Source organism: Aythya ferina (assembly GCF_964211825.1).
Source record: "Aythya ferina genome assembly, chromosome: 15".
NCBI lineage: Eukaryota > Metazoa > Chordata > Aves > Anseriformes > Anatidae > Aythya > Aythya ferina.
In genome coordinates this window covers 12470024-12481753 of record NC_140314.1, presented here as the reverse complement: position 1 = coordinate 12481753, position 11730 = coordinate 12470024, and the positions used below count along the sequence as shown (strand labels likewise).

The window sequence follows — 11730 nt, the reverse complement described above, 5'->3', positions numbered from 1 at the left end:
TCCCATCCCACTCTGCTTTCAGGCCCATGCACAAAATCCTGCACTTTCCTGACAATCACGGGCCTCGCTCTGCACCATGCTCACATCTGGCCCACGTGCAAGGCAAACGTGCAGGCTGGCCCTGCATTGGCCTCCCCCTCCAGCATCTGCATTTGGGCTGCGCAGCTTGTGGCTTGGCCTCCTGGCTGTCAAAGTGCTTGAAAGAGATGACAGAGCTACAACACACCCGTGGCATCTGACTTCAGGAGCCCTGAGTTTCCCTGCCCATCTCCCAGCTCTCCTCTTCCCTGTCACCCGGTGGCTTTCCCCTTGTTTGTGCCTGTCCCCACCACTGGAGCTGGGGAAATGCATTTTGCGCATCAAGGCTGCGAGAGCTGCAAACAGCATTTCCCTCGGGCCTTGTGGCCAGCTGGGGTCTCCTCCTCCAGCAAGCATCTGCCAGCCCAGCAGGGGAGAGCAACCCTGCAACCTGCTTCCCCGAAGCAACAGGATGTGGCTAACCAGGTCCTGCGGGAGCGGGCGAGGAGGGCTGGGGGGGGGCTTGCACAGGTGGTCCCTGCCCTGAGTGCAGCGGGTGGGCAGCTCCAGCGCCGCGTTGGCACCTTGCCCTCCCCTCCACCTCCCCTGCTCTCTCCTCAAGCCCCTGCCTTCCCTGCAAGGCCATCTGCGGGCGGGATGTGGGGCTGAGCCTGGGGGCTGTGCTGCAGAGGGGCAGCTAAGCAGGGGGGGAGATCCAGATCCAGGTTTTCTGCTCCCCTCCACTGCCTCACACAAATGCTGATTAAGTTCGTTTCACTTTCCTCCCCCCCACTCCAGGACTCCTGGAGCCAGCTTGAACACAGGGCTGGCTGGGGGGCAGGCAGCTCCAGGGGAAGCCTGGGGGCAGCTGTCCCAGGCTCTGGAGATGCCCACGTTTCGCCTGCCTCCTGACCGAGCATCGCAGGCCAAGTCCAGCCTTGGTGCAGCAACACGTGAAAAGCCCCCGCATCACGGGATGGAGCCGATCCTGTAAAGAGGGGGCTGCTCCCCGCCTGGTAAATCCCTCTTTTCTTCTGCTCTGGGAAGCAGGGGAAGGATTAGCAGCCACCTTCCTTGCGGCACCAGCTGAGCCCTCGGCTGCCGGGGCTGCTCACTCCCCGCTCTCAGCCGGGTCGGAGGGCACGACGAGCAGGGCCGGGCGATGGGCACAGCTCGGGCACAGCCCTCTCCCATGCTCAGTTCAGCGTTGGGGGGGCTGCCCAGAGCTCCGGGGGGCAAGCAGCGCTGCCTCCCACCTGCCCCGCTTCGGGCCGGGCGGCGAGCGGCTCGGTGCCCCGACGGGGAGGGCGCTGCGCTCCTTCCCTTCTCTCCCCTTGCCTTCTCTTCTCTTCCTTTCCCTTCCTTCCCTTCCCTTCCGCTCCCTTCTCTCCCCTGCCCGCTCCGCTCCCCGCCCGGCCCCTTCCCGGCCCGCTGCGCTGCGCTGCGCTCCCGGCGGGGCGGCCGCGGCCGCGGGAGGGCGGAGGCAGGGCTGGCAGCGGCGCGGCGGGCGGCGCACACACGCACACACACCTCCCTGCATGTGATTAAATGGCTCGAAATCTGCTTCTGATTTCCTCGGGGAGGTGACTTTTCCCTTCTTTTCAACCCGGGATTTATTGGAGCCTTTTTACTCCGCTTCCAGGCAGCGGCCGGGGCTCAGTTTCTCCACTTCTAGATTATTATTATTTTTTTTTTTTTTTTGTAATTATTTTTTTTTTGTTCCCTTTCCTCTCGTTTTCTCCCTTCCCTCCTTCCCTGCCGCCTCCCGCAGCCGGAGCAGACACGGGCAGTGCGGCGGAGCGGGCGGGCGCTGGGGACCCGCCCGCACCGCCGGAGCAGCACTCCCGCTTGGCACTATTTCCCTTTATTTTGCTTTCTCTCTTTTTATTTCCTGGCGAATTCTTACTATTGCATTTTCTTTATTTTTTTTCCCTACCCTCCTTTTTTTTTTTTTCTTTTTTTCTTTTTTTTTTTTTTTCCTGTTGCCATCAGCCAAGGGAAGGGGGAGCGGCCCCCGCTCCCTGCCGCCCGCGCTGCTGCGGCGGCCCCGGCTCCTGTCGCCACCGCGACCCCCGGACCTGCCACCGGACCGAGCCCGCTACCTGCCCGGCCGCGGTAAGCTGCTCCTCCAACTTCCCGGCACGGCGGCCCCCGCCGAGCAGCTTCCCTTCCCACCGCTCCCTCCCTCGCTGCCTTTTATTCCTCCCTCTCCCCCCCACACCACCCCAACCCCCCCCACCCGCCCTTTTTTTTTCCCGTTTCATCCTTTCGAGCCGGGCTCCGGGCTCGCCAAAAAACGGGACGGAGCCGGGGAAGGGGGTGTGTGTGTGTGTGGGGGGGGGAAAGCTCCGGGCGCTTTGTCCCGGCCCGGCCCGGCTCGGCCCCGTTCGCTGCCGCTACCCTGGGCGGGGGGCCAGGGGGGGTGCGCGGCGCTGCACGAAGCCCCACAGCCGAGCTGCCGGGGGAGGGGGGGGCTCAGCCGAGCCAGGCTGCCGAGGTGCCAGCCCCGGGGTGGGGGGCGCACGGGGCAGGCACCAGGCGGCCCCGCACCTCGGCTCTGCCCCAGCCCGGTGCGGCCACCTCCGGGGCACCCCTGTGCAGGAGGGGGGCTTCCCCCCAGGGAGAGCTCCCCCCGCTCAGCCCCCTCGCTTTGAGGGCACCCCAGGCTGCTTGAGACCCCCCTGGGCACCCCCGCACCGTGGCTGGTGTGTGAGCGGGACGTGGGGCAGGGAGAGGGGATGGGAAGCCCGGCTGCGTTTGGTGGGTTTGCCTTTCTGCCTCGGAAATCCTGCTGAACCCTCATTTCTTCAAAACGCTGTCCCTCCCCTGGCTTCCCCGTCCTGCCGGGGAGTGGGCGGATGGAAATACCTTTACGGGGGAAGGACTAAGTGCCGTGCTGCGGGACGTGGTGCTCAGCAGTCCCCCACAGCCCGGCTCTCAGCATGGAGAGCTGGGTGGGTGAGGAAGGCCCTGGGCAGGAGCAGGGGCAACACGGACGTCCTGCCGCACAGCAGGGCAGTGCCTGTGTGTGCGTTCAGCTGGGGATGTGTCCAGGCAGTAGATGAGACAAGAGCCAGGCTGTGGGACCCATAGCCGGGCTCAGATGATACCAAGGCCAGACCTGGACGTGCAAACCCCGGATGGCTGGAGGTGACACCCGTCCTTCTGCTCCCCCACAACCCACAAAGCCTCCCGCTCTCTGAGGGATCGGCGTGCCCTGTAAGCAGTGCAGTGGGGAAGTGGCCTGAGCCGTGCTTCAAACATTCCCTTCAAGGTGGCTGGCTGGATGGTGGGCACCTTTATTTTCTGCAGTATTCCCTCTATAAAACAGAGGGAGCTGCTGTGCTTTTCTGACCGCCCGGTGGAGCGAGCTGGCGAGGGGACAGGAGGTCCTGCAGTCCCGGTGCTGGGTGCACGGTGGGCTGCAGGGGTCCCAGCCCCACGGCAGAGGTGCTGGTGGGCGCAAGCAGGAGGAGGAAGGCGAGGTAGGTCTCTGTCAAGGAGAGGACAGGTGCAATGCTGGCTTTGGAAGCAGCCAAGGTGAGTTTGTAGCCTGGGAGAGAAGGATCCAGGCCCAGGGATGCAGCTGAGTGCGCTGTGGCCTGCGATGAGGAGCCCTGCAGAAAGTCAGGAGGCTCCAGAGCCCAAGCCAAACAGCACTGGTGCTGCCCCCGGGGCACTGGCACCTGAGGTTTGGGCCAGGGCCTGCTGCCGAGGCCCCTTTTGGGCAGCAGCCGGAGGAGGTACGGGGCAGAGCAGGGTCCCCAGGAGGAGGCGAGCAGCAGCGCAGGCCCTGGGACATGTGCTCGTGTGCCGGAATGGCTCCGTCTTCCTCTGCCAAAGAAGCAGCCAACTGCACTGAGGGTGCTCGCAGCACCCCCATCTCCTGTTCCCCCACCCTCTTAGCCAGGCCCTGCTCCATAAGGAAGCAATTATTTTGTGCCCCCATGAGCCCCTCCCCGAGCCTGCGCAGGACACTTGCGCTCGGTATGGAAATGCGACAGATTTTCCATATTCCGCTTTGCCCCGTGATGTTAAAAACGTACGTGACAGCCTCTTCCAAATGCTGCAGACTTGGCTGGCACTCAAGCAGTAACAGGCTGTGTGACACCAGGGGCATGAAATATTGTCCCAATAGCCAGGGAGAAAAAACGAGATGTTAGAGTGCAGTGTGTTTCCGGCCCCGTTGTCGTGAGCCATCCCGTACCCGATGTGAGAGATCTTTCAAAGCTGGCCAAATGTTGTCATCTCTGAATACCATTTTAAATATTCATCCAGACTATTTTCAACATCTGTGCCCGGCATGTTATGAAAAGGCAACAAGGGACGTTATGGAAACCAGATCGCTTTATTCCCATATGGAGCGGGAAGGGGCAGAAGCCACGAAGGGTTCTGCGATGGGGCCGCCGGTCCCGTGCCCCCGCTGGGCGCAGCGGGGGGCAGCCCCTGCCCACCGAGGGCTCTCCCGGCAGCGCGTGACGGAGCGAGCGGCACGGCAGGAATGTGCGAGGGGGCTCGGGGGCTGGGATGGGATTAGGGCCACGGAAAGCAACCAGCCGAGTGGTGGCGGGGGTTAACCAACAGGGCAGCGTCGAGGCAGCTTTTTGCTCCTGCAAGGCTGTGGACCTCCTGGATCCATCGTGTTGGGAGAGGAGGAGATCTCTGTTGGGAAGCCCTCACCCGGCAGTGCAACAAACTGAGCGTGGCAGCGAGATGGGCTCAGCTCCATGGTGTGTGGACACTGCTGTGCGTAAAGCTCGCTGCTGGGGAGAGCGACGGCTCTGCTCGGGGCTGTCGGGGAGCGGGGCTGGCTCAGGGCACCCCAGGGAGGCTGCGGTGCTTTGCACAGCCCCGTCCCGTCCTCCCAGGGGGAAGCTACCAGAGCAGGAGCGGGTGACGCGTCCGAGCATCCCGCCTTTGACAACTTCACGCACACGTCTGAGCGGCCTCGCCACGGTTTGGTTCTGGGTGGATTTCTCTTTTTGTTTTCGATAACCTAGGAAATCTGGGCTCCGTTTCACCCTTTTGTAATGTAAGGCCGAAGTTAATTCAAGCCAGGCCAGATGCTGACCACAGGTATGCCAGTGTAAATTTGAATGGAGTCGCTTACGTCTTGTTTGGCCTGGTCTGAATGGAGCTGCTTCTGTCTGATGCCAGAGGGGCTGAGGTCAGAATCTGGCCCATCCTTTCCTGCATGCAGTGTAATTTGTATGCGTCTCCTGGCACCGCTGGAGTATCATATGGCTTGTGTAATGCTCTCTCCAGCCTGCCAGAGTGCATTGCAATATCTATCACCGTGAGTGCCTGCCTCGGGAACACGCCGCCTCGTAATTGCCCACGAGTCACACATACTTTGCGGAGCAGAGGCCGAAAGCCCGAGGGGCCGCGCAGAGCGCCCGGCTCCACGAGCGAGAGCAGATATGGGCACCCACACATTTACAGCCTCCTGATGCTGAACTTAGACATGGACGGAGAAGGGGCTCGGAAGGGAACACGGGGACCTCTACAGTGCTGTGAGGGCCGCTCAGGAGCCTTCGGCCGTGTCTGGTGTGGGCTGGGAGCGCGACGGCTCTGCCGCTGCCACCCCAACGCCCGCGTCCCCGGCCTCTCCCCTGCGCCACACGCTCGCCTCCGCCTCGTTCCTTCCTGCCGGAAAGCCGAGCTCAGTCCCAGCGCCTTGGCTGCGTGGGGTTTTTCCTTTCATTTTAAATATTTCTCAGTTGTGTTTTCAGCCCAGCGACACATGGAACGATTTATCCGTGTCCAGAGCCCGGTTTGGTCCTGACGCATTCCTCTCGTTGGGAGGGCCCAAAGCCCCCCAGCTGGCACCGGCTCGGCGGGTGGGCACGGAGGGGTGGGCGAGGAGCCCGGGGGCCTGGCGGCTCCCCTGGCTGTGGGGTTGGGGCAGCCCCTCCGTAGGGCTGCCCCACAGCCAGGGACTGGGGATGCTGTCGTCAGCAGGAGCTCATAACGAGGTGGCAATGCACAAGTGCTGGTAGCAGCTCCATCCCGTTTAAGGGACGCGCCCTGGTGGTTTGTGCCCATTTACAGCTTTCCTGAGTGCTGTCTGAGCACATCAGTTGTCCGCTCTGCAGGCACCTGAGCCAGGCAGCTCAGCTTTGTAGGGGCTTTGCCCAGGCCAGCACAGCTCTGGGATGAGCTGGCCGTGTGGGTTGGCCCTATCTGAATCCTTTGGATCGAGTTCCCACATCCTCATGTAGCTGGATCCCCCTTATCTACTCGGGTCCCTTGGAAGGTGTCTCCTGCCCTCCTGCCCCCTGCTCCGTGGCCGTGTCCCACCACAGGGATGCTTTCAATGCTGCCACCCAGGATCGCCCCCCATGTGGGATGAAGCTGCACCTGGGAGGGACCGAGCATCCCCTGACCAAACCAAGGCTCACGCTCTCCCCAGAAGGGCCGGCTGAGCCCAGCACCGTGCTCATGGCCCACGGGGACAGCCCAGCTGCTCCCCCCGGCCCAGCAGGGCCATGCAGAAGGGATCCCCATCCCCTGCCCTTCCACCTCCACGACAGCAAGTGCTCTCCCTCGCTGAAGCCACATTTTTCAGCACATGACTCAGGCCTCCAACGCAGCCCCGAGGGGATTTGCGAGGGACACGCTGTGACCCACTGCGGTGGCCGGGCTGCAGCGTGCGGCCGGCCATCACTCGGGCCGCTCGCGGCTTCCCCCGTTGCTTTAATTGGAGAAGGCTGTTCTAGTGCCGCAAAGGTCCCGGGATCAAATCTGACTAATAACCCCCTTCCCTCCCCTCCCCGTGCTGTTCCACTTAATCCCGTAATTACCTCCGCAAAGCTGCCGCTGCCCTGCGCTGCTCCGCGCTGACCCTGGGCCTGGGGCAGGCACCGGGGTCGGGGTTTTGGGGAGGTTTGCTCCTCCTGTCCTGGCTCACCTGCTGCACCTGCCTTGGGGTGTTAGGTCTTTCTAACAGGACCGATAGGCATTGAGAACTCATGTCTGCACCCGAACACAGTACGGATGGTGGCATGGTGCCTCCCAGGGGGGTGGCAGGGTGGCAGCAGCACCCTAGGGAGCCCCTGGCAGGGCTGGGGTGGCAGCGAGCCGCCACCAGCGCCTCCGGAGGCAGCTGCTCCGGGGAGAAAGGGTGTGGAGGTGCTGTGCGTAGTAGCTAATTTTTAAAGCGCAAAGCACTTCTGAGTGTTAAGGCATCGGGACTTCCTTCCAAACCGCACGGCTATTAGCATTCCCCAAACAGAGAAGTGAGGAAATCGCCCACCTCAAAAATGCAGCCGCTGCTGGGGAGGAGCGCGGCGGCGGCAGCTGGGGTGGCGGCCGCTTCCTCGGGGAGGGCGAGCCCTGCGCCGCTGCGCTCCTGCCAGCACACGGCAGTGGCCCTGAGCTGGTGGCCACTGGCCACGGCCTTGCTGTCACAGCCCGGCTGGAAGATGCCAGGGCACCCTGACCCTCAGGGCACCCTTGCCTTGGGGTCTGGAGTCGGATACTGTGGATCCGGCGCGGGGTCATTGGTGCTGCTGACGTGCCTGGGGCTGGCTCAGCGCCTTCTCCCTCGCTCAGGGAGCGGTGTCTCCACTTGGTTCGGACTGGAGGCACTGAAGATGGGGACTGGAAGGGGGGCAGGTGGGGCTGGGAGAGAAATACCCACCGCCGGGCCTCCCTGGCAGCTTGCCGGCAGCCCAGGGGTCACGCTGAATATGCATAAAAGGGAGCAGATTGCAGCTGCCCTCCTCTCCGATACGGAGGTGAGGCCCGCGGAGACCACCGGCCCCGGCTCCCTTTCAGCAGGATAATGGGGTGAGCTGTGCACGGAGCGTGTGTGTGCATGTGTGTGGTCTCGAGGATGATAATGATTTCCATTCACGCGGTGCCTCCGCAGCGCCGACACGCCACTCGGCAAACGCCGGAGCCTTGGCTCCCGAGCGGCTCCTCCCCAGCAGAGCCCCAAAATTTGGGCACCAAACCACGGAGCACGGGAGGGAAAGCCTCTCTCCATGGGTGTCGGAGGCAGGGAGGCAGTGCAGGGTGATCTCCCGTCCCCGATGCACCCCAAAGGCAGAGCTAACCCAGCCCTGAGGCTGAGCGCCTCCGCCTCGTCCCCTGGCTGCCGTCGGGTGCGGGGGCGCAGGACGGGAGGGGAAGGGGGCCCGGCCCCCGCCGGCAGCAGCAGAGCCGTGTCCGTGGCTGGCCTCCTCCCAGCAGCAGCCTTTGGGTTCATTCCCACAGCTTCTGCTGCCGGATCCCAGCCGACAGCGTGCTTATTACACGCTGGAGGTTTGGGTGGTTTCTCAGCATTTTCAGGCTGCATCCGGGGGCGCCGAGCAGGATGCGGCTGCGGGTGGAGGAGACGTCCCTGGGCAGGGTCTGGAGGGTGCCCTGGGCAGCTGGATGCACCTCCTGGCTGCTGGGGCGCCGTCACCACCAGGGCTTTCTGCTCTCTGCCCCCTGCTCCGAGCTTTTCCCGCAGGGTGTCCCTCTGTAACACCAAGCTGTTACGTTTGCAGGGGGGAATAGTTGGTTTTGAACCTCCGGGGGAGTTCTGGTCTTTATTCCCTGATTGGAAAGGTGTTTTTGTGGAAGCCTGGGCACACAAGGGTGCTCACCTGCCATGCGTGGTGCAAACCTGGCTAAAGGCAGTGAGGCGCTGGCAGTGCCACCCCTGCTCCGTTTCTGTCCCTGCTGTGTGCAGGTCCTTGGTCTCCTGGTGTCACCACTCCCATGACCCTGCTCACCGGGCACTGCAGGTGTGCTGCAGGCTGCAGGGATGCCCCCTGGAGAGGAGCTGCTGGTGGATAGCACTGGGTCGGGGTGCTGGCACTGGGTCGTGTTCTCATCGCAGTCTGCCCGGGGAGGAGATGGTTTGGGGTGAGAGGCGTATCCCCCGGCTGCAGCGCGGTGCAGCAGTGCTTGCAGCACACCGGGTGGCACAGTGCGTCCACTGCAGTGACAGCCACGTCCCTGCTGCCCACGGGAACCTGCCTTTGGGCATGGTCTTGGGCATGGTTTAAGAATCACCTTTCGGGTGACCTCTGCTCCCACAGCACTCGCCCACATTCGCTTTTGGAGCCGGGGGTTCTCCGTACCCTGGGCACCCCGGGGACAGTATCCCTTATCCTGCACTCTGCTGGGTGCCTGGCCACCGAGCACAGAGGATATGGCTGCTGGGGAGATGCAGGCCACGAAGGCAGCTGCTGATTTTCAGCAGCAGAAACCTCCCCTGCCAGCAGCAGCGGGGGGAGCAGAGCGCAGGGCTGGCTGTGCCGGGGAGGTCTCAGGGGTGCCATCGCCTTCCCTGCTCCCTCTGGCCAGCTCGGAGCTGGGCATTGTGCACTGGCAGCTGGGCAGGGCAGTGAGGAGGATCCCCCGTTAGCAGTTTGGCACGATGCAGACCCCCGGGCCCTGCAGTGCTGTGCTGAGAGGTGCAGGGGCTGGGTTTTTGGGGGGTGAGGGGTGTCTTCCCCTGACCGTGCCATGGAGAAGGCAGTTCCTGTGGGGCAGAGGCAGCAAGAGTGACCTCTTGCCAGTGGGAAAGCTGTGGATGCGTGGTGGTGTGATTTGGAGGGCTACTGGCTCGTAAACCTCTCGGGGTCAGAGGTAAGAGAGACGCCTGATGCTGCAGGGTCACAGGAAGGCAAAGAGGTGTAGGGTTGTGGCCTCGGCCAGCTGTGACAGCGTCGCGGGGCTAATTCCCATCTCCATGGTCCTACTGTCGGAGTCGATCTGCTTCAGCTTGGGGGCATCACCTTGTGCATTCGGGGCCGTGCATGAAAGCCTGATAGCCACAGGCAGGTGTGAACATCCCCGCCCTGCCTGAGACCCAGGAGGTGTTCCTACAGGGAAGGTCTGGAAACTGGTGTTGCCCTCCTCATTCTGATGCTGTAAATACGGCACCACGAGCTAACCACCTCCCCAGGTGCTCCGTGGGTCGGCACGGGGTGGGAATGGGCACAAGTCGAGGGGCCTGGGTGTCAGGCACATCCCCAGCCCCCTGCACCGGGTTGCAATTCACTCTGTGTGCTCTCATCCCAGGGAGGAGCCGCTCCCCTGGCCCCGGGAGGATGGAGGTCCTGCAGCTCCTGCGCCTGCTCCTCACCACCAGCATGCTGCGCCTCTCCCAGGCGGTGAATCCGTTCGTGGCCCAGCAGACCCCCCCGGACCCCTGCTACGACGAGAGCGGAGCTCCTCGCCGCTGCATCCCCGAGTTCGTCAACGCAGCCTTCGGGAAGGAGGTGCACGCCTCTAGCACCTGCGGGAAGCCCCCGACGCGGCACTGCAACGCCTCCGACCCCCGCAAAGCCCACCCGCCCGCCTACCTGACCGACCTCAACACCGCCTCCAACATGACGTGCTGGCGCTCGGAGACCCTGCACCACTCGCCCCACAACGTCACCCTCACCCTCTCCCTCGGCAAGAAGTTCGAGGTGGTCTACGTCAGCCTCCAGTTCTGCTCGCCCCGGCCCGAGTCCACCGCTATCTTCAAGTCCATGGACTACGGCAAGACGTGGGTGCCCTACCAGTACTACTCCTCCCAGTGCCGCAAGATCTACGGCAAGCCCAGCAAAGCCACCGTCACCAAGCAGAACGAGCAGGAGGCTCTCTGCACCGACGGCCTCACCGACCTCTACCCGCTCACCGGGGGGCTCATCGCCTTCAGCACCCTGGACGGGCGGCCCTCCGCCCAGGACTTCGACAGCAGCCCCGTGCTGCAGGACTGGGTGACGGCCACCGACATCAGGGTGGTTTTCAGCCGCCCCCACCAATTCCGGGAGCTGGGGGGGCGCGAGGCTGGCGAGGAGGAGGGGGGCACCGGCGCGGCCCCCTACTACTACGCGGTGGGCGAGCTGCAGGTCGGCGGGCGCTGCAAGTGCAACGGGCACGCCTCGCGCTGCGTCAAGGACAAGGAGCAGAAGCTGGTGTGCGACTGCAAGCACAACACGGAGGGGCCCGAGTGTGACCGCTGCAAGCCCTTCCACTACGACCGGCCCTGGCAGAGGGCCAGCGCCCGTGAGGCCAACGAGTGTCTGGGTAAGTGACCCCCACCATCGCCGTCGCCGCCGCGCTGCGCCCCCCTTCCCCGGCACTGGGACCCCTGAGCACCCAAGGGATGTGGCCGTGGGGCTGAGCATGAGTGCCTGGCACGGGTTTGAGCCTCTGCTTCCTCTGCTCTGCTGCTTGGCTACCTGCTCCCAAACCCTCCAAAGGCACCACGGTGTTTTTTTGGCACACTGGCACACACGGGGACCGTGCAGTGTGCTGAGATGTGTCAGCAAGGGGTGTTTGCCTTGGGCAGCGAGCTGCTCGTCCCCAGGGGAAGCACGGAGGTCACCTGCATTGGGCTGGGAGCAGGCAGCAGCTGGGTTTCTCCACCCAGCAGGGGTTAAGGAAATGTCTGAGCTACCCCATTTCAGCCTGTTAGCCCTCTCGCTCGGTCTGGCACGGTGCAGTGCGCAGTGGTTTTAGCTCATCTCTCCTTAAAAAGGTTTATGTGAGTCAAAGGCACTTGTAATCTACGGAAACTTTTCACAAGTATTGAACCCACATTGTTTTCCTGCCCCACTCTCGAATCTTTTTCTATAGGGTTTCTGTGGAGGCTTTTGCCTTTTGTCCTGATCTGTGCAGGGTGAGGGATGCCAGAGCCCTGCAAAGCTCTGGGAGAGGGGGAACAACCTCTCGCTCTGCCTGGACCAGAGCCCAGGTCCCAGGGGGTGGCAGGAGGAT

The 11730-nt window shown here is 63.3% G+C and overlaps 1 protein-coding gene across 3 annotated transcripts in view; it reads left to right on the top strand.

Annotated features, from left to right (window-relative positions):
* Window positions 1-875: 875 nt before the first annotated feature.
* The window catches only part of NTN3 (netrin 3), a 29497-nt gene continuing 18642 nt past the window's right edge, over window positions 876-11730 (top strand). The window contains exons 1-2 of one of the 3 annotated variants that reach the window (XM_084536444.1): window positions 876-1034; window positions 10042-11037. In XM_084536444.1, the coding sequence (XP_084392570.1) occupies window positions 10071-11037 (967 nt within the window). In that variant the 5' untranslated portion in view covers window positions 876-1034; window positions 10042-10070. Of the gene's footprint in view, window positions 1035-1346; window positions 2134-3390; window positions 3504-10041; window positions 11038-11730 lie in introns of those variants that run through there. The other 2 variants (XM_084536443.1, XM_084536445.1) reach the window with 2 other exon arrangements.